At 35.3% G+C, this 23,013-nt stretch overlaps 1 protein-coding gene across 15 annotated transcripts in view; it reads left to right on the top strand.

Moving 5' to 3' along the window:
• EXOC6B (exocyst complex component 6B) overlaps nucleotides 1-23,013 on the top strand; it is a 721,405-nt gene that overhangs the window by 84,212 nt on the left and 614,180 nt on the right. For 13 of the 15 annotated variants that reach the window (XR_007470913.1, XR_007470912.1, XM_033400476.2 and 10 more), the window contains 5 exons: nucleotides 718-883; nucleotides 5,023-5,070; nucleotides 6,744-6,834; nucleotides 6,947-6,992; nucleotides 20,068-20,272. Coding sequence is in view for 13 of the 15 variants with exons in the window: in XM_033400475.2 (XP_033256366.1) it covers nucleotides 718-883; nucleotides 5,023-5,070; nucleotides 6,744-6,834; nucleotides 6,947-6,992; nucleotides 20,068-20,272 (556 nt within the window). In the remaining 2 variants the exon portion in view is untranslated. Of the gene's footprint in view, nucleotides 1-717; nucleotides 884-5,022; nucleotides 5,071-6,743; nucleotides 6,835-6,946; nucleotides 6,993-20,067; nucleotides 20,273-23,013 lie in introns of those variants that run through there. The other 2 variants (XM_049696142.1, XM_033400483.2) reach the window with 2 other exon arrangements.

Genomic DNA, 23,013 nt, shown 5'->3' on the forward strand with positions numbered 1-23,013 from the left:
TAGAGACAACAAGAATGACTGTAGATAAGAGCTTGAAATACTTTTTCCATTGTTATAGGAGGGTGGACAGAATAGGAGTTTCAGATGTAAGTAGGTTGGTTGAGGAGAGGAATTTTTTTTTCCTGTGAAGTGTAGCTGAGAGCCAGAGAGAGGGTAGACATTTGAGGAGAGGAGAAGTAAGGTTTTCACACATTTTGGAGACTACAAAGTGATTTTTTGGTGGTGGTATTTGGCGGGATAATTTCATTATTTTTAACTGGTGTCTGGCTGCCCAATTTAAATTTGTCGTAAGATAGCTAAACTGAGTCTAGCAGCACAGTTACGTGATTTCTCTCCAGCAGTGTCAGGTTCTTGGGTATAATCTTGGAGTAAATGTATAGTTGGGTTTATCCAAAATTAAGTTTTTCTAGATTAGTTTAATTGAGAAAGAAAGGTACGGAGGAATTGTAATTCAATCCTTTCATTTTATGATGAGAATTCTGTGATGAATACTGTCAAACACTTACATATTTTTCAGTAAATAAGGAAACAAAATTTTGGATTTTCCTAAAAAAAATACTCATCTAGCATTGGGGCAACATTAATACAATTGGATTACTCTGTGGTTTATGTAACTTAAATACCTGATTTCCAAATAAATTTGCTTCTGGGTTTGTAATTCTGTTTCTCTTTCTTAGATGTAAATCTGGTATAATCTCCATGCCATTTTTTTAAAAGGTCTGTCTATGATGGTGAGGAACATGGACGATTCATGGAGAAGCTTGAAACTCGCATCCGCAATCATGACCGAGAAATTGAGAAAATGTGTAACTTTCATTACCAGGGCTTTGTGGACTCTATAACGGAACTGCTGAAAGTAAGAGGAGAAGCCCAGAAACTCAAAGTAAGGAGACTCTAAGACTTGTTTCTCTCTGTCTTGGGGTTTTGATGAACATTAAGAGTGGGGAATACATTGCAGGTGACATATTTGTACTAAACATTTTTGAATAGTAAGAAAGGAGTTTATACTGCAACATAGATAACTGGGATTATGGCTTTTAGCTGGAAAGGATACTGTTTTAAGTTAAAATTTATTTGGGATAACTATGTGTGGATGAGAACCAATGACAAGAATCAGTTTCTTTCACACAGAAACTCGGTTGACTCTTCATGTCATCTGTCTGCTTCCTTGCTAGATGAAAGCCATCACTATTGGATGACAGAATTGCAAGGCATGGCTGTAGAAGTCTTTGCAGCAAGGCAATCTGAGCCAAAGGAAATATAAAATTAGTGTTAGTTGGGGAATGTCTTCTACCAAAGCATGAAGGTTCTTTCTTGATATGACAGATTTAAGTTCAGGAAAGAGGCTAGCTATATTGGTTTTGTCCCTGGCATAGCAAATTCACGTATCTTGGGTAACTGACTTTGATACAGAAATATTACTGTATTTGATTATGGGATGCTGTCCTAGTGCCCATTGTTACATAATAAACAATATATACCATATTATCTTTATAAAATTTCCAAAATTTTGAAGTCCAAAACACATTGGGTCCCAAGATTTCAGATAAGAGTTTATGGACCTGTACAACAACTATCCAATCATCATAAGAAATATAATATTGCCAACAAAATTAAATCTCTCTTTTTTATCCTTCTCAGTGACTCTCTCCACCCTCCCCTCCAAAAGTAACAACTCTTCTGATTTGTTGTTAATGTTCTTTAATGCTTAACTATTTTAATTGAAATTAACTTAGATTCCTTTCTCAGTCAATGTACCAAATTTAATTTCAGATGAACTAAAGAGTTAAATGTAAAAAAACCATAAAGGAACTAGTAGAAAATATAGATGAATATTTATGTGATTTTTAGGAGTGAGGGATACATTTCTAAACACAGTTCCTAAGCCAGAAAGAAAATATTGATAGGTACGACAACATTAAAATGAAAGAACTTTCTACGTAGAAGTTAAAAATGTAAAGGTAAATAATAAATAAAAATATTTACAAATACACATGACAAATGATTGATATCCTAACATAGAAAAAGCCTACAAATTAATAGGAAAAATATGAACACTCTAATAGAAAACTGAGAAATACATGTTAATATACAGTTTACATAAGAAGAAATATAAGGGGACTCTACAATTTAGAATTAAAGGAATGCAAATTTAAACAATAAAGTGCCACCTAATAAAATGACAAAAATGAAACAAATACTAAGATTGGAGATGATACCTATCAACCTGGGAATGCCTGGTTGGAAGGTAGACTGTTACAACTTTTAAGGAGAGCAATTTTATTTATCAATACTAAAAACACCACATAGTTTTAAGATTTATTCTACAGCTACAGGTGCATGTACAGAGATGTTCATGTGTTTTTTTTTAAATGACTAAAACTTTAAGATGTCCCTGAAAGTGATGTACTAGAGGATTAGTGAAATAAATCATGGTATATCCATTTAAAAGAGTAATAAACTACAATATATTGTAGAAGGATATCTGACATGGGAAAGCATTAGAAATGTTTGCTTAATGTATAAAGCAGATTAAAAAGTATGAACAATTTGATTCCATTTAAAAAGTTATACTGAGTTTTGGGGGGCTGAAAAGCGTCAGATGGACAGAAGTATCTGAAATATGTGAAAACAAAGATACGGGGCTTCTGCCAGGAGCTGTGTGTGCTGTTTGTCCTCACTCAGCCATCCCAGCTTCCCATCCATCTTCACCTTGGGCTGTTCTTGATGCCTGTATTCCAAAACCTCTCCCTCTGCTCCTTGGGCTCTTTGTCCATGGTGGGCAACGGGGTGCTCTGTGTCTGGTTACTGAAGTAGTCATGTGGTTAAGTACCTGAATATTGCCCATAATGCTCACCATTAACACCTGGGAGACTCTGCTCTAGGGGACATCCATTCAACCTGTGTTAAGAGCCTATGGAACTTAGAAATTCTTGAACTTGAGAAAAGAGTTTAGAAAATGGAAAAGGTTAAGTATTACCTACTGTCAGTACTATTTGAACATAACAATGAAAAATCCTACTCTCTCTAGGATGTCCATTATTTCTTTTGATTCACAGTATGTATGTTGGTACGTGTGTGTGTATATATACACACATACATATATATGTTCTCTGAAGCAACAAGTAGCATCCTAGACAGGCAGTATAGATTTCCTCCCATTGTTATGTTCAAATAGTATTGAAATAGTAATTACCTTTCTTATCAGAAGCTTTGGTTAGTCTCCTATGGATGTTTTAGAACTCTGGTTTGCATGAAATCAATTTAGTGGGCCATGATCAGTATTTTTAATAAAAATTGAAATAGAATAAAAAAGGAAGCAACGAAGTGTATTACATGCAGTAAGTCCAAACATTGTTTCTTAAAAATTTTGTTTCTCTGTGTGTGTGTGTGCACGCGTCTGCATTCCCTATACTTGTGTACTGGGTTGCAATGTAAAATATATTTCTTACAATGAGTTTGAGGTAAAAAAAATTTCAGAAATGGTAAACAAGTTATTTTAGTAGAAACAGCAATGCTGAATTTAGTAGTATTTATGGAAGGTTGAATTTTTTGAAATCTGTTTATGTGAAAAAAAATCTATTCTTGAACAATGATCACTCAAGGCAACCCACCCCATTTTTATTCACATCGCTTAAAAGCTTTTTCTTGTATTGAGCTGATATTAATCCCATTTTTGAATAACATTCATTTATTGGTTTGAATAATAAACTTTTCAATCTCACTTATTCTAGACCAAGGATCAACAAGCTATATCTTGCAGGCCAAATCCAGCTTGCCTCCTAATTTTGTAATAAAGTTTTATTGGAACACAGCAATGCCCATTCATTTATGTTATGTTTATGGCTGCATTTTTGCTACAATGGCAGTGCATGTGGTAATCTGCTCAGAAAGTGATAGTCCAGGTATAGTGTATAGTGTATAGTTTAGGGCAAAGTTTTCAAAGGTGTGTTCCTGAAAAAGTAGTTTCTTAAGATGATCCTCAATAAAAGGATGTTACATAAAATAAGTTGGAAAACACTGTATGATATCTTCTTGGGCTTCAGGAAGTCCTGAATAAACTAACCTGTTTAGTGGTATTTCCCATACATATTGATATGTGTGTGTGTGTGTGTGTGTGTGTGTGTGTGTGTGTGTGTGTGTATGTACAGAGTGCAGAGTACCTTTTAACTACCATTTCTTGGTGTTCCAAGAGACATAATAGGAAATGCTGGGTTAAGGTAGTGTCTTAAAAGCGTAAGGAGTCGCAGTTATTGGTGGAAGTATGGAAAGCTTCTATTAAAGAAAGCTTTAGAAGTTAATGTTGCTCATATTTTGATAATGTTTAAGAAAGTGAGGAAATTACTATTCTATATACTTAATTTTTTTATATCAGTTGATTCTTCAAAAGTGGCTACCAAAATAAGTGGTGCCAGTTCCTTTAAATTATGAACTGTACCTAATTTTAAAGCTTGTTCACCTGATTTTGACTGTGTGATCGAGAGATTAATTTAGAAAAATGGGAATGTGGAAGTGTTAGAAACTATTAAGAATTAATAATCCAAAAAATTAAGATAAAAGGTTTTCTAAAATTAGATAAGTAGAAATATTTGACCTGAGTTAAAAAGTTCAATTTATACTCAAGTTTTCCAGGAATACATTGGTGAAGTGAGGACTATCTATGAAAAAATTTGTTCTTTGTACACATAGTAGAGATGGTAAGGTTCTTTGTGGGTTATTTTTTCTATTATATTTTTTCTTTCCTTTCCAAATGAAAGTGTGATCTTTAGTTATGTTATTTTAGTTTGTAATATTTCAAACAACATATTTTTTAGTAATTTTTTTTATTGTTCAAAAGGTCATACAAATGTTCAGTAGAAAAGTTGATATAATTTCATCCCAAGAGAACACCACTAAACCAAAATGTGGTGGAATATGGAAACAATCTGAATACCTATTCTTAGTCTTTTCATTTAAAATTTTGATCTTATCCAACTATTATCTAAGTGTTTTTTATGAGTTTAAATTGTCTTCTCTCCACAGAATCAAGTGACGGATACTAATAGAAAACTACAACATGAGGGAAAGGAAGTAAGGCCAGTTTACCTTTTGAAAAAATCTTTTCTGTTTCCTGTCATTCTCTTTGATAACTGTGTTCTTGATTTAGTGGCTTGTAAGACCATAAGCAGCATGTTGGAGGAACTTGGACATTATCTTTGCTTCTCCTAATGTTTATCTGAAGTAAATGAATATAGCACTAGAAAGCTTAATGAGAGTATGTAGCCGCCTTCCTTAGCTGTGTTTTTAAATCACTTGAGCAGTCATAATATGGCCAATGCTGTTTCCTCTGCCTGGAATGTTCTTTCCCACATGTTTACCTACTTCAGACTTTTGCTCCTCACATGTTACCTCCTTCATGAGGCCTTTTCTAACCACCTTATTTAGAATTGCAGTCTCACGTTCACGCCATGTATTCTTTTTATCTTTCCTGCTTTATTTTTCTCCATTGCACCTATCATGCTTTGGTATTATACAGTTTTCCTTATATGTTTGTTTTTTGTTTGTCTCTTTCCATTAGAAATTAAGCTCCATGAGGTCAGGATTTTTTTTTTTTTTTTAACTGCATTGCCATATCCCCTCTACCTGCCTAAACAGTGACTGGCACAACATGAATATGCATAAGTATTTGTTTAAAAAAAAAAAAGAATCTTTGATTCTGTTAATTGATATACTCACCATTTAAATCATCATAGTTTATAAGATTATTTTACATCCATTTTCTCACTTAATCCTCATGACAGACCTATGACAAGGTCAGGACTGGTATTATCACTACTTTATTGATTAGGAAACTAAAACAGATGATTTGCTAAAGTTTACATAGTAATTGGAAGGCTGGGACTAAAACCCAAGTTTTCTGACTTACAGTCTATTACCGTTCTCTGTATCATATACCTTCCTCATTGCCTAATACTTACTTAATGTTTAATTTTAATAATCTTTAAGATTAGCCTTTGATTGTCTTATCAGTAACTTAATCAGGACCATTCCCTTTTTTCTTTTTTGCGTAGTATCTAAGTAGATAACTTTTAGGAAAGGGTATGGGATAAATACTATAAGAGGCCATGTAGATTATTGCTTTTTAAAAGTTTGTCTCACATATTTTAAGTTTTTGCAAAGAATGCAGTTTCTTCTAGTTTTATTGTGGTATGACTTCAGATGGAAGACTTTAAAATGTTGTGAGAAGAAAAGTGAGTTACTCTTCATTAAACTGGAACTCTTGGAAAAGCCACAACTTCTAACTGTGTGGTTTATTTGTTGAAATACAGATTTAGTTGCAGATTATTTTCAAGATTCATTTGAAGCTGTATAGGAAGAACTGTTTTCCTCTAGGAGTCTAGCACTGATGACAGAAATATAGGATCTTCTTAGAAGATTGATGAAATATAAATCATGAAGAGTCTGAAGAGGGTGTGGAGCAAATATGCATGCTTTTTCTTTTCTCCTGGATAGCCCCTGAATTTTAAGATTTCATTTCACCTAGCCTTTTCTAATGTAGTATGTATGCATCTTGGGGAGAAAGTGGGAAACCATACAGGGATGTTTTACTGGTTGAGAAAGGCAGTTCCGTAGTCCACTTGGCAGATCTTACTATGAAACTGTCTGGGATTTTCTGATGAATTGAACATAGGGTGGAAAAATGTGACTGAAAGCTTTTTATTTACAGCTGTTGGCATAATTCAGTTTTTTCCCCTCTTGCTAAGCTGGTAATAGCAATGGAAGAGCTGAAGCAGTGTCGACTACAACAGAGAAATATTTCTGCCACTGTTGATAAATTAATGCTGTGTCTTCCAGGTGAGGAACTGGAAATAGAGTAGAATTCTTGATGCAATTCCTTTAGCTTTAATTAGTCTTTTCACTTTCTCTAAATAATGCTTGTGTGCTCTTTTTCCCCTTCTCTTTCAAGTCCTGGAGATGTATAGCAAACTGAGGGACCAGATGAAAACTAAAAGGTAAGATATTTTTTTGTTGAATACTTTGTATTATCTAAAATTTCTGTTATTTAGAATTTTTTTAAAAGTCCATATTTAGCATAACCTTTCAAAAAATAATTAAGTCCATATAACATCTTCTCTTGCCTTTTGTATATCTATTGATTCATCCTGAGAGTTATTTACATATGCTGATGTATTTTGTCATGTATTATGTTTAATAAAAAACACTACACGTAGTTTGATTTTTAGAAGACCCAGCTTTTTAGGGGAAAAGCATGTAACTGTTTTAGTGATAGTTAATTTGAGAAACATGCTTTGGTTTAGTATTATAGTAGAAAAAATAGTTACTGGTTTTGCTGGGGTGGATCAGTCAGGGTTCTCCGTTGAAACAGAACCAGTGGTGTGTGTGTGTGTGTGTGCAGAGAGAGAGAGAGAGAGAGTGATTTTTTTAGCAAATTGGTTCACATGATTATGGAGGTCCAAATCTGCATAGTAGGCTGATAGGCTAGTGTCAGGGAAGAGTAAATATTGTTGCCTGAGTCTGAAGGCAGTCTGCTGGCAGAATTCCGTCTTCCTCTGGGGAGTTTAGTCTTTTTCCTATCAAGGCCTTTAACTGATTTAACGAGGCCCACCCACATTATGGAGAATGTTCATCTTTACTCAGTCTACTGATTTAAGTGCTAATAATCTCATGTAAAAAAAAAACTTCACAGAAATATCCAGAATAATATTTGACCAAATCTCTGGGTACTATGGCCTAACCAAGTTGATATATAAAATTAACCATCACAAGGAACAAGGTCAAGGTTAAGTTCAGAGGAGTCTTTTCCTGTGTGTTATTTTCATCTGGTTTTATTCCACAGGAAACTTGATAGTGACTCTTTGGCTCTTCTTCCCAAACTAGAGTAAGCATCTCCACCCTCTCTGCCCTGGAGTACCCTGTGGTATGATGGGGGTATGTGAAGCTATAAGATAAACAGGACACATCTTCCTGGAATGTTAATTTTACCTAGTTTTGAGGGGAAAAGTATGGAATTAAAATGTATTTAATACTGAAATAAGATTAAAAATATTGTGAATAAAAATGATAAATTCTCAAGAATTTTAACATTAAAGCATGAGGCATCAATATTTTTTGAATTTCTTAAGATTATTTCCCAAACTGCCTTCTCCCTGGGAGGATACATTCATATAAGAGAACATAGGTTGAACAGTATGAGAAATTCTGTTCAGTGAGATAGAAAGTAATATTATTTCCCTGATAACCTTTTTGTGAAGTTCTAAAATTATAGAAAATTACAGAGATTAAAAAAAAGCTTCAGTATCAACTTCTCTGAATTAACAGATAGCAACAATTCCAGTTTTGATTCATATATATGTAAATATTTATGACATATATATAAACACATATGGACAGAAAGAGGTAAAATGTACATTTTAAAAAATTATAGATAAAACTCATATCCCCTTCCTCAGTCCTATCCCTTTCCCTACTCTGTTGGGGAAACTAGTATCATAAATTTGGTGTGTCCTTCTAGTCCATGTTTTTAATACCCATAAATCATATGTTGTATTTTGTGTTTTTAGAAACATTTACATGAATAGTTCTCAGTCCTTGTTTTTTTGAGAATCATTCATTCAATAAAAATGAATTGAGTACTTACTGTGTTGTTAGGCATTGCTCTTAGTGCTGGGAATATAGCTCTGAACAAAATAGACAAAAATATCTGCTGCTGTGGGGCTTACGTATTAGTGGAGAGCTTTTAAATTTATGTATAGAGATCTAGTTCACTTATTTTAATTGCTGTATAGTAGTCCCATTATATGAACAACCCACATTTCTCCTCTTAATTTGAGTGGCTGTCATAAGTACTGTTCACCAGTATTTCTAGCTCAACCTTTTTCTGGCACAAAGAGTAGGTTTATATGTCTTGGGCTCCTTTGAGCTGTATCAACACTGCACACTGAGTTGCCCTCCTATATTGTATCCTCCTTACTCTACTTGGGCTCTCATACCCTGTGTTATGCTTCTGTCTTCCCTGAATGCCCTCCTCATCCCTCTTTGGCTCTGACATTCCATGCAATGCTGCCTTCCTATACAGACAGTCTTACCTCACTAGGTCTCTTGTATCCCATGCTGGTCCATCTTACCCCTCACCCACCAGTATGAATGCTCTCATTTATTTAGGTCTTCTTTAATTTTTTTCAGCAATGTTTTTAGTTTTTAGTGAATAAGTCTTATCTTTTGTCATATTTATCCCTATTATTTTGTATTTTTTGATGCTTATTTTAAATGGTATTGCTGGGGCTTCCCTGGTGGCCCAGTGGTTAAGACTCTGCCCTTCCAATGCAGGGGGCATGTGTTTGAATTCTGTTCAGGGAACTAAGATCTCACATGCTGCAGCGGTGCAACCAAAAAAATTTAAAAAAAATGCTGTTGCTTTTTAAATTTCAATTTTCAGTCATTAATTACTAGTATACTATTAAATTTGTATATTTATCTTGTATTCTGCAACCTTACTAAATCACTTACTAATTCTAGTAGCATTTTTGTGTATTCCATTGGATTTTCTATGTAGCTGATTATCTTGTCTACAAATAAAGACAGGTATATTTCTTTCTTTCCAATTGGGATGCTTTCTTTTTGGTTTGGTTTTCTTGTTTTATTGAACTGGCTAGAGCCTCCAGTACAATGTTGAATAGAAGTAGTGAGAGTAGATATCTTTGCCCTGTTCCTGATCTTAGGGGGAAAGCATTTAACCATTAAGTCATATATGTTAGATATAGTCTTTTTGTACATGCCATTTAGAAGGCTGAAGAAGTTCCCTTCTAATTCTAGTTGTTGAAAGTTTCTATCAGGAATGAATATTGTTTTTGTCAAATGCTTTTTCTATGTCAGTGAGATGATCATATGTTTTTTTTTATATTTCTTTTTTAGTTTATTAATATGATAAATTATATTGAATGTTAAACCAAACTTGCATTCATGGAATAAATCCCACTTGGTCATGGTAAATTATCCTTTTAAATATGATGTGGTATTTGATTTGCTAAAATTTTGTTGAGGAGTTTTGTATCTATGTTCATGAGAAATACTTGTCTGTAGTTTTCTTTTTTGTAATATCTTTGTTTTTGGTATCAGATTAATGCTGGCCTCATGAATAACTTGGAAAGTTTTCCCTCTTTGGTTTTCCAGAAGAATTTGTGCAGTGTTGGCAATTACCTTCCTTAAATATTTGGTAGAATCTAACAGTGAAACCACTTGGCCTTGGAGATTTGTTTGTTTTTGGTGAGAAAGTTGTTAACTAAAAATTTAATTATAAAAATAAATACATGGCTGCTTGCATTTTGTGTTTCTTGAGTAAATTTTGCTTATTTGTATCTTTCAAATAATTTGTCCATGTCATCCAAGTTTTTGAATTCCTTAACAAAAGTTATTCATGATATTCCTGTATTATTTTAACAGTGTAGGATCTATAGTGATACTTTCTCTTTCATTGCTTATGTTGATAATTTGTCTTTTCTCTCTTTGTTTCTGTCTCTGTCTCTCTGATTATTTTGGCTAGAGGTTTGTCAATTTTATGATTTTTTTGAAAATAGTAATTTAGGTTTTATTGAGTTTTTTTTCCTTGTTTTTCTATTTTACTGATTTTCACTGGTATCTTTAGTATTTCCTTTCTCCTGCTTACTTGGGGTTTAATTTGCTCTTACAAATTGAAGTATAGTTGATTTACAATGTTGTGTTAGTTTCAAGTGTACATCAAAGTGATTCAGTTATATATATATATATATATATATATCTCATAATATATATCTCATATTTTCTTTATCCATTCATCCCTTGATGGACACTTGGGTTGCTTCCATGTCTTGGCTATTGTAAATAATTTGCTCTTTTTTTAGCTTTATTAGGTGGAGGCCTAGGGCATTGATTTTGGTTCTGTTTTCTAATGTAGCCGTATAAAGCTGTACATTTCTCTCTAAGCAGTGTTTTGACTGCATCTTACATGTTTTCTGATGTTGTGGGTTTTTTTTTTACATTTATTTCAAATATTTTCTAATTTCTTTTGTAATTTTTAGAATTTATTTCACCAACTTATTTAGAAGTTCATTGGTTAATTTCTAAATATTAGGGGATTTTCCAGATTTATCAAAATTGATTTGTAATTTCACTTCATTGTGTTCATAAATGTAAAACGTATGATTGCAACCTTTTATATATTTTGAGACTTGTTTTACGCCCCAGCATATGGTCTGTTTTGGTGAAAATTACATACACACTTCAAAATAATATATATTGTTATTGAGGAGAGCATTCTTTAACTGTCATTTAGATATACTTGGTGTTGTGCAGGTTTTCTCTATCCTTATGATTTTGTATTTGTTATTTGTTGACAGAGGAGTGTTGAAGTTGCCTATTATAACTGGCTTTGCATATGTCTTCTTTCTGTTCTTTCAGTTTTTGCTATGTGTATTTTGAAGCTCTCTTATTGGATGCATATACATTAAGCATTGTTGTATCTTCTTGACGAAAGGACCCATTTGTAATTATGGAAGGTTCTTCTTTATCCCTGAAATATGTGTTGTTTTTCTTTTTTTCTTTTTTTCTGAAATATGTGTTGTTTGGTATTAATGCAGCCAGCCACTGCTGCTTTCTTTTTAATTTTTACATTGTCTGTTTTTAATATCCTTTTTTCTAAAATATTCTTAACAGCTTCATTGAGACACAGTTTACCTACTTTTCACTTCATTCATTTAATGTATACAATTCAGTGGCTTTTAGTGTAGTCAGAGTTCTGTGACCATCACCACAATCAATTGTAGAATGTTTTTATTCTTCACAAAAGAAACTCTGAGCCCCCTGGCCATCAGCACACAATTTTCTCCTGTCCCCTGCCCCCCTTGCCAGCTTCTGGGAACTACTGATTTATTTTCTGTTTCTTCAGATTTGCCTATTCTGGACATTTCATATAAATGGAATCATATAATATATCGTTCTTTGTGATTGGCTTCTTTCATTTAACATGATGTTTCCAAGGTTAATCCATGTTGTACCATATATCAGTACTTCATTTCTTTTTTAAATTAATTAATTAATTAATTTTGGGCTGCGTTGGGTCTGCATTGCTGCACACGGGCTTTCTCTAGTTGCGGTGAGCGGGGCCTACTCTTCGTTGTGGTGTGCGGGCTTCTCATTGCGATGGCTTCTCTGGTTGCGGAGCACGGGCTCTAGGCACGTGGGCTTCAATAGTTGTGGCACGTGGGCTCAGTAGTTGTGGCTTGTGGGCTCTAGAGTACAGAGTAGTTGTGGCGCACGGGCTTAGTTGCTCTGTGGCATGTGGGATCTTCCCAGACCAGGGCTAAAACCCATGTTCCCTGCCCTGGCAGGCGGATTCTTAACCGCTGCACCACCAGGGAAGTCCCATCTCTTTAATTGCTGAATATTCCACTGTATGGATTTACCACATTTTATTTATCCATTCATTAGTTGATGAGCATTTGGGTTGTTTACAATTTTGGGTTTTTACAAATAATGCTGCTATGCATTTTTGTTTACAGGTTGTTGTATGGACATATGTTTTCATTTCTCTTGGCTATATACACCTAGGAATGAAATTTTGCTGGATCATGGTAACTCTGTTTATCCATTTGAGGAACTGCCAGCCTGTTTTCCAAAGCAGCTGTGCCATTTTACCTTCCCCCAGCAGCATATGAGGATTCGATTTTCTGTACATCCTAGCCAATACTTATTACTGTCTGTCTTTTGATTATGGCCATCTTGGTGGGTGTGAAATGCTATCTCGTTGTTCACCTTCATTTTGAAATATATTTTTGGTGGGCATATAATTCTAGGTTTATAGATTCATTAGTTCTTAAGATATCATTTTTTTGTCTTCTGGCTTATGTAGTTTCTGAGGGAGAAGTATATGAACAGCCTTAACTTTTTTGTCACTCTACTTAATGTGTCTTTTCTCCAGCTGTTTAAAAACTTTTGTCTGTATAATTTGTTCTCAGCAATTTGATTTTGATATGCTTTGGTGTAAATATGTTTGTATGCATGAATGTGTGTGTATATTTATACTGCTTGTGGTTTGTTTAGTTGCTTGGTTTTTTTTTGAAATTTTCATAAAATCTGGAAGATGTTCAGATATTATTTTTCCAAACCTTTTTTTTGTCCTTTTTCCATCCTCATTCTGAGACTTCAGTTATATCTATGTTGGACAACTTCACATAATCCCACAGGTGACTTGAGGATCTTCTTTTTCTCCAGTCTTTTTTCTTTGTGCTTTATATGGGATAGATTTTATTGCTGTGTTCTTTCTTTTTCATTGTCTAATCTTTTAATCTTATCCAGTGAAATTTTCATTTCAGATGATATATTTTTCATCGTTAGGAGTTCCATTTAGTTTTTTATGTTTAATTTCTTTTGTTAGTTTTGCATCTTTAAAAAATACCTGTAACAGAGCTCTAATTTCTGTTTTTATGTACTTCTTTGCTAGTTCTGTCACTTCTGGTATTTTGGATTTCTCTGAAGATTATTTTGTTTTTCCTAGTTACATGTCATTTTTTTGGTTCTTATCATGTCTTATAAGTTTTGATTGGATAATTGTCATTATATTATGTTGTTGAGTGTCTGGATTTTGGGGAGCTTTTTTTTCTTAGAGGGTGTTGGTCTTTGTTTTGGCAAATAGTTTAGTTGTTTTCAGATCCACTTGATCCCAATCCCATCAGACCCCATTTTTAAGCTTTGGTAGGCCCTCCTTCATTCCAGGGGTTGCTGTGGGTAGTATTCATCTACTTTGAAAAACTCAGAAACCCCCAGGGACTCTTCACTTTGGCTGTTCAGAGTTCAGATGTTTCTCTGTCTTGTCTGAGTTCCTTGAAGTGTTTTTCTTACATCTTGCTGCTGTCTGTCTGTCTCTCCTTCCTTGCCTTCTCTCCCTCCCTTCTCTTCCTTCTCTTCCTTCCCTCCCTTCTTCATGCCTGTTCATGCAGAATTTCACTTTTCCTATGCCTGGCCTAGTACTTAGCAAAGACTCAAGGGAACCCTTATGTAAATTTCTGCATCTTTTTTCTGCATTGCTTCCTTTTTTTTTTTTTTTTTTTTGGAATTCTGCTGCACAACCTTAAGGTGCACAAGCTTTCCTGAACTCCTGTCTCTGATGCTAACTCTGCTAAGTTGTTGGGCTCTGTTTGGGTTTTCTCTGACTGTGTCCATGATCTAGAAATCACATTCAGTCAGATAACCCAGATAACTATTTTTTATTTTACTTATTTATTTTTTGGCTGTGTTGGGTCTTTGTTACTGCGCCTGGGCTTTTTCTAGTTGTGGCGAGCGGGGGCTACTCAACGTTGCGGTGTACGGGCTTCTCATTGCAGTGGCTTCTGTTGTTGCGGAGCACGGGCTCTAGACGCATGGGCTTCAGTATTTGTGGCACATGGGCTCAGTAGTTGTGGCTCACGGGCTCTAGAGTGCCGACTCAGTAGTTGTGGAGCACGGGCTTTGTTGCTCAGAGACATGTGGGATCTTCCTGGACCAGGGCTCGAACCCATGTCCCCTGCTTTGGCAGGCGGATTCTTAACCACTGTGCCACCAGGGAAGCCCCCCAGATAACTATTAAATTCACCTTGTTTGTTTCTCTTTTTTCAGAGATCACAGTTCTGTGTTACTTGATGTTCACTATGTGAAAGCAGTTGTTTTATGTATTTTAGCCAGTATTTTACTTCTTAAGAGTGAGAGTTCATGTCTGTTCTTTGTTATTCCTTAATGGCTGGAAGCCTAGTTATTTTTTTTTTAAGCTATAAATACTCATTATACTACTAGGTTTTATGTTCCCTGAGGAAAGATATCTGACCATCTTTCTAGCTCTAGCACATAGAAGGGATTAAATATTTCTTAATGATGCTCTTTAATTAGGAAAGACACTAATATTTTCTGTGCAGAAAGATTTTGTTTTATATTCTTATCATACTCTGAATTTTAAGAAATTTCTCATGGGTAGTTGTAATCCACTTTGAAAGATTACTTATTAGAATTTTAAAAACCATCATTGTGAACGAGTTCCATACCATGACAAAAAAGTTCCAAAATTTAATTTGCCTAGAATCAACATTCCTCTTCTCAGGATAGCATTCAACCATGTCTAAGTTATTCTGACCTTAAGTTATCCAATTTTTAGGATTATTTAGACATCTTTTCCTGCCTTATTTTAAAAAATTTCTTGCTTTTATTTCATTTACTTTCTTTCTGCTCACATCTCTATTAGGGAGCCTGCATGCGGTGGGGGGAGGGGGAGAGCTAGCACATTTGGCTTTTGATTCAGTTTTAATGTTTAGAGGTTGTCAAAAGTAATGTCAAAATCTTGTTTTAGATTTCCATGGCCCTTGGAAATAGAATTCTTTTCTTTTGGTGTCTGCTATAGAGGTGTTTAATTGGCTGTCATTCTTTAACCTGTCACTGATATTGAAGTACACTAGAAATTTGAATGAATCTTATTGATCTGTTACAGTTGGAGTATGAGTGTGTTAGGGAAAGGACAATGGGGAAATAAAGTAACATTCTTTATTGCCAGAAATCACTGGGTTTTGTACTAATTAGCCTTGAAAAATGTGGAGTTATTTGACAGACCAGATGTTTTCACTGTGCAGCCATGTGTCTCATCAGTGAATGTGCCTTGTGTCTGCAGGCAACATTGTTAGATTTTTCTCATTCTATAAACAATGTTCCAAAATATAACTAAACCCTAAAGTGTGTTTATCTTTTTGGCTTAATTTCTAGGTTTATATCCATTCTAAAGTTTCTCTCTAGAGGAAATGCATTTTATTGCACATAGCTCTTCGTACCTAATTGTAGTATAAACACCATTCTGTTTATACTAAACCATGTGAATTGTATTGTTTGTGAGTCTGTAAAATTTTAATAAAAGCAACCATTTCAGATTAAACTATATTTGTAATTTTATTTCTTAATTTAGGGGAAATAATTCTTTCTTCCCTTCATTTATTTGGACTAAGATTTTGATTTTTGGAACACAGAAGGGAAAAACATAAGCAAAGAAAACAAGTAAATCCAACCTCTAATCTTTAGTGTTTGTGGTATTACGTGCATTGGAGTAAGAAGAGTTTAAGTATCTCCCATGGAATTCATTCTTAAAACCTGAAATAGAACTATAAGTCTTTTACTTACAGGATCAAAACTGAGTTTTTCCTATACTAAATATGGGAAATGTAGAAATTAAAAACGTGAAGACGAAAACTATTACCCATAATGTTCCTATCCAAAGGAAAGAAAAATCATGGTTAACATTTTTGTATATATTTTCTTAGTCATTTTCTATGTACTTATATTTGTGTGTGTGTTTATATTTAGTACTGTGTAGCTCGTACATACATATGTATACATAATTTACACATGTATAATTGTAATTTTGAAAAACATTATCATACTTGTAAGTTCAATTTTTTTGAAATAATTTTCACTCAACAATATTGTAAACACTTCGCTGTTTTATTATTCTTTGAATATACATATATACTACATGGATATATCATAATGCGTTTAACCAATTCCTTGTTAATAGACTTCTAGATTAGTTTTTTATTTGTTAATATAAATAACTACAGTTCAAGAGGCTTATACATATTTTTGTACATGTAATTTTTTTGTGGGGGAGAATGCAACTGCTTAGAATACTTGTTTGGTGAAATTTTTCATTGAAAACGTGAATCATTAATATAAATACGTTTATCAGCAGGCTGTGAATTCTCATTTATTAAAACCCCTGATGATAATATCCATTATTTTTTAAGAAATTGTTGGCAGTTTGAGTGACAAAATTTTATTTTTTATTTTCATTTCTTCACATCAGTTCAACTTTTTTTTTTTTCGTGTTTGCCATTTTGGGGGCTCTTTTGTGGCTTTTCTTTGTTCATTGCTTAAAAAAAAATCCCTCAAAAAAAATCTAATGTGTCTGATATTAATATAGCCATTCAAGCACTTTTATGGTTACTTTTGGGGTATATCTTATTCTAGCTTTTACTTCAGTCTGTTTGTATCTGTGATTCTAAAGTGGGTTTCTTGTAAGCAACGTATAGTTGGATCATGCTTTTTTTTTTTTGCGGTACGCGGGCCTCTCACTGTTGTGGCTTCTCCCGTTGCGGAGCACAGGCTCCGGACGCGCAGGCTCAGCAGCCATGGCTCACAGGCCTAGATGCTCTGCGGCATGTGGGATCTTCCCGGACTGGGGCACGAACCCGTGTCCCCTGCATCGGCAGGCGGACTCTCAACCACTGCGCCACCAGGGAAGCCCAGGATCATGCTTTTTATATTATTTACTTATTTTTAATTTTTATTTATTTTTTTGAAGATGTTGGGGATAGGAGTTTATTAATTTATTTTTGCTGTGTTGGGTCTTCGTTTCTGTGCGAGGGCTTTCTCTAGTTCTGGCAAGCGGGGGCCACGCTTCATCGCGGTGCGCGGGCCTCTCACTATCGTGGCCTCTCTTGTTGCGGAGCACAGGCTCCAGACTCGCAGGCTCAGTAGTTGTGGCTCACGGGCTTAGTTGCTCCGCGGCATGTGGGATCCTCCCAGACCAGGGTTCGAACCCGTGTCCCCTGCATTAGCAGGCAGATTCTCAACCACTGCGCCACCAGGGAAACCCTATTTTTTATTTTATTTTAGCCGCATTGTGCGGCATGCGGGATCTTAGTTCCCCAACCAGGGATTGAACCCATGCCCCCTGCGGTGGAAGCATGGAGCCTTAACCGCTGGAACGCCAGGGAAGTCCCTGGATCATGCTTTTTAAATCCTGTCTGACAGTGTCTGCCTTTTGAACATGTATTTTTTTTTTTTTTTAATTTTATTTATTTATTTATGGCTGTGTTGGGCCTTCTCTGCTGCATGCAGGCTTTCTCTAGCTATGGCGAGCAGAAGCCACTGTTCGTTGCTAGGGCATGTGGGATCTTCCCAGGCCAGGGCTCGAACCCGTGTCCCCTGCATTGGCAGGCAGACTCTCAACCTTCACGCCACCGGGGAAGTCCCTGAACATGTATTTTTAATTTTTTTATTGTTTTGCGGTACACGGGCCTCTCACTGTTTTGGCCTCTTCCGTTGCGGAGCACAGGCTCCGGATGCGCAGGCCCAGCGGCCATGGCTCACGGGCCCAGCTGCTCCACGGCATGTGGGATCTTCCCGGACCGGGGCACAAACCCGTGTCCCCTGTATCGGCAGGTGGACTCTCAACCACTGCGCCACCAGGGAAGCCCCAGTGTCTGCCTTTTGATTTGCGTGCTTATTAGTCCATTTGCATTTAATATAATTATTAATATGGTTGGGTTTTGCTCTTTACTTTCTATGTTTTTCATGTCTTTTTTGTTCTTATTTATCTTTTACTCCTTTTTTGTATTAAATATTTTGTAGTATACTATTTTAATTCTTCCGTAAACCTTTTAATGTATTTTTTGAGGTCTTTTTTTTTTTAGAGGTTACTCTGTGGATTATAATCTTCTTCATTTGTCACAGTCTACTTTAGGTCATTGCTCGTGTAGTTTTGATATAATATATAGAAGTAGTTTTGCTTCAACTTAGCTCCATTTCTTCCCTCTTCTTTTGTGCTATTATTGTCATTTATATTATATCTATATATTTTATAAACCCAACAATACAGTGTTATAATCATTGCTTTAAAAACTATTGTTTTTTACTGATAGTAAAAGAAGAAAAGAGAAAAAACCCCACATTTATTCAGTCTTTTATATTTAGCATATATTTACTCTTTCCTATATTCTTCATTTTTTTTCCTCTGAATTCAAGTTACTATCTGCTATCATTTCCTTTCTGGCTTTCTTTAGTATTTCTTGTAAGGCAGATCTGCTAGCAAGGAATTCTATTAGTCTTTGTTTATCTGGGAATATAATTCATTTTCATTTTTAAAGGCTAGTCATCAGCTAATGGTTGGTCCTGGGTGCTCAAAGAAACTTGAGCTGAGAAAGGTGTCTACCCTTTGTTAGTGGACTTGTATGTGGGTTAGGGAGTGCGTTCAAAATTCAGGCAAGTTTTCAAGTCTGCTGAGCTTTTATATTCTGCCAAGCCTTCTCCTATGTGCAGGCCTGCAGTCTCCTAGTCAGCTAAGGATGTGTGGAGTGCTTAAGCCCTTTTAGGTGTCCCCTGCATTTGTGCACAGCTTCTCAGTCAGCTAGGGATATTCAGAGAGCTATCAGGTTATTCTATGGGTCTCTTATTTCCAGGACTTCCCTGTTAAGTTTTTGGTTAGTCCTCCAGTCTGCTCTTTGTTCCAACCTAGACGAACTTCAGCCCATTAGAGCTGGAGGTTCCCCCCACTCTCTTCCTTTTTTAAAATGAGTTTGCTACTTTTCCTAACAACACCACTCCATATAAGATTTTCACCCTCTGCTCCAAATCATGTCAGCCCCTAACTGAAGAGAAGCTGCTGATTTTCCTGACAAGCCATAACCAGTGATGGGGTGAGGGGAGGTGGAGAGGGTGATGGAGGTAGCCCCAGGCAAGAATACCACAAAGTCCCTCTCTATTTAGCAGTTTTCATGAATAAACCCTTCTCAATTTGTTGTTCTCCTCTGCAGAGTCCTTTCCAATTTCCGGAATCTTGAAATGGTTGTTTGGGACAGTTTTGTCTAGTTTATATTTGCTTTTTGGGTAGAAGATTTGCTAAGCTCTTCTGTGTGCCATAGCTGGAAGTCTGTCCTTGGGTACTTTATTTTATGGGATGATTTTTGTGGCATTGATATGATCATTTTATATTTCCCTTTATTTATTTTTTCCTAGCAATGGCCTTTATTCTTTATGTAATGAGTTTCATTGGTGGATTTTCAAAGTTTTCTGTATTCTTGGGAAAAATCTTTTTTTGATTATAATTTATTAAGTCCTGTAATATATATATTGATTTTTAATAATTTTACATTAATTTTTCCGTTCATGTTTTTATTGAAACTTAATCCTGGATTTGTCTTAATGTACAGTGAAAACTAATTCAGGCTAGAAATTTTGCCTGAGGAATATATCTGTGGCCCTAAAGAAGACTGAGTTGAGCTAAAGGTGATGCAATTCCTTTTATAGGCATTATCCTGCACTGAAAACTCTGGAACATCTAGAGCATACCTATCTGCCTCAAGTAAGCCATTATCGATTCTGCAAGGTGATGGTGGACAATATCCCCAAGCTTCGAGAAGAAATTAAGGATGTTTCTATGTCTGATCTCAAAGACTTTCTGGAGAGTATCCGCAAACATTCAGACAAAATTGGAGAGACTGCCATGAAGCAAGTAGGTCTTGGGTTTATGATAGGTTGGCCAATGACTTTGCAAGTATTCTGTTAAACACAGATTTCTTTTTGCTAAATGTCTTAATTGTTTCTTGTCATTTTAGGGAAGTCCTTCATCTTTATGGGAACACATGATTTTAAAATATCTTTTATTTTCTTAGCAGAGCAGTGAATTATTTACTAGTATATTGTTTTGCTCTGTGAATATTCAGTACATACTGATTGATTGTGATGGTTTATATTGGTGCTTTGAAGAGGCTTTTCTATTTTTTGAATACTTTTCTTGACTTTGGGTATGATTTGAAGCCCAAGATTTTTTTTTCCCCCCAAGATTTTTAAAAGTTCTTTCTAGTTAATGAGCTAAATTGTGCTGCAGGTACCTTTGGTTGATTATTTACTATGTAATTAAGCAAGATGTCATGTTATATATGAATATTTCTATAACTGTTATTTCTGATATCAATGGGTATCAATGAAAAAAGACCTTTTGGGAAATGCTGGGAATTATGATCACAGAAAGGAATTTGTTTATAGCTTATAAATTAACAATGTGTTGAAAGTGTTTTGATTTTTTTCTTTCAATAACTTCATCTCTAAGTTATGAAAGCCACAAGGAACGTCCAGAAGTACTTTGTCGTTATGAATAAAGAACAGTAATAATTTGCAGTATTACTTGCTCTTTTGAAATTTAAGTCACACTGCTTTTATTAAAATTTCTCAGTATACCTTATGATGTAACCTATAACAATAAGTAGAAGATCCAGCTGTTTATGGAAAGTCTTTTTTGGTTCTATAAACAACTGTGTTCTTGAATAAGTCATTTGTAGTTCTTAATTCTGTGAGGAATGAGAGAGTAGGTCATATTTTTGGTCTCAACTAACCTTGGTAATCTTTTAGATATGTCTTTGATTCTGCAAAAGAAATCTGCCTCTTTGGAAATCCCTTTCCTAAGGGAATACACATATTCTTTTCCCAATTCTTCTTTTAATTTCCTTATTGTTATACTTTACGAAGTGGAAAGCTTAAAACTAGTTGATGATAAACCCTGATGGAAATAATCATATCATGTCATTTTTTTTAGTGGTGAAGAAACAAAATTAATCATTGAAAATACACTTTTGCCTTGCTGTGTATATTTTGAGTACAGGAATGAAGGTATCTTGTAAGACAAGTCTTTATTGTGGTTGACAAATTTTTACTAATTTTTCAAAATATACAAGAGTATAGTACAAAGTTGCTTTTTCTAGGCCTTTGCTTGAGAAATTACTTCCTTTTTGGTGAAAGAGAGGATTCCATGAAGAATATTGTTATTTCATTTAATGTGAGATATCTGGTCTCTCCCCTAATTATCTGAAGAAATTAAGGCCTAGGCCAGGGAAGTGATTTGCTCAAGTTCAGACAGCTTGTAAAGGTCAGATTCTGTAGTAGAATTCAGATTAGACTGAGATGAATTTGTCTGCTATGGCACTCAAAATGTGTAAACTGTTAACTGTTGGCTGTATTTTTGTCATTTAAAGAAACGGTGAAGAAACCTTTCGTGAATTCAGGACTTTTTAATTAACTGATAACCCTTTATTCCTCCTATAGCATTTTTCATCTCAAGTATAGCTCTTATTGCATGTATTACTATCCTATGCTATGGGATATATAAGATCATTGAATAAAGATATCTTACACATTTTAAAATCTTGTAGTACCTAAAAAGTAAGGAAAGTAGGAGGGAGAGAAACTACCATATACTTTGTACGTAGTAGGTGTTCAGTAAATATTTGTTTGAATTCATGGATGTTAGAAAAGAGGGAGAGATCTGGTTTATTTCTCACTTATGTCAAGCCCAAAATGATGTTTCTGATTTGTGATGGTTTTCTTTGCAATGGTGATTTAAGGAAAGTTTCCATTATATGGGTCTGTCATTTTTAATATGGTTTTGAAGATTGCTGCAAAAGGGGAAAGACCAAAGAGTATTGCATGTGGTAGGGTTTTTAAGGGCTAGGCATGGATGTGACACATCATCACTTTTCTGATTTCACTGGCCAGAACTTAATAACATGGCCATAGCAACCTGTAAGAGATGCTGGGGAATATAATCTCACTCTGTCTAAGAGAAGAACACAGTTTTGGTGCATAGTAGCTAGTCTCTGGCACAGTTCTACCCTTTTGGTCATCAAATATTTCTTCACTCCTGTTTTTTTAAAAAATAAATTTATTTATTTATGGCTGTGTTGGGTCTTCGTTGCTGCGCGTGAGCTTTTTCTAGTTGTGGCAAGTGGGGACTACTCTTCGTTGTGGTGTGTGGGCTTCTCGTTGTGGTGGCTTCTCTTGTTGTAGAGCATGGGCTCTAGGTGTACAGGCTCAGTAGTTGTGGCTCGTAGGCTCAGTAGTTGTGGCACACGGGCTTAGTTGCTCCGCTGCATGTGGGATCTTCCCGGACCAGGGCTCAAACCCGTGTCCCCTGCAGTGGCAGGGGGATTCTTAACCACTGCGCCGTCAGGGAATTCCATATCTGTTCACTCTTCCTCTCATCCATAGAACATACTTGTCCCTTCCCTAAGGAATACAACCCAATATCCCATCTAGTTACTACATCCATCTCAAAGTACGATATCTTCCAGGGATGCTCAGTACTCTCCATCAGATCCAGATGTGGCTCTTCAGTGGGCTGATGACCAGGAACTAAGATAGGTTATCTGCACCTGTGGCCCTCCCACCCTCAGTATACCATGGAGAAGCTAGAACAGAATA

Source organism: Orcinus orca, chromosome 13 (genome assembly GCF_937001465.1).
Source record: "Orcinus orca chromosome 13, mOrcOrc1.1, whole genome shotgun sequence".
Taxonomy (NCBI): Eukaryota; Metazoa; Chordata; class Mammalia; order Artiodactyla; family Delphinidae; genus Orcinus; species Orcinus orca.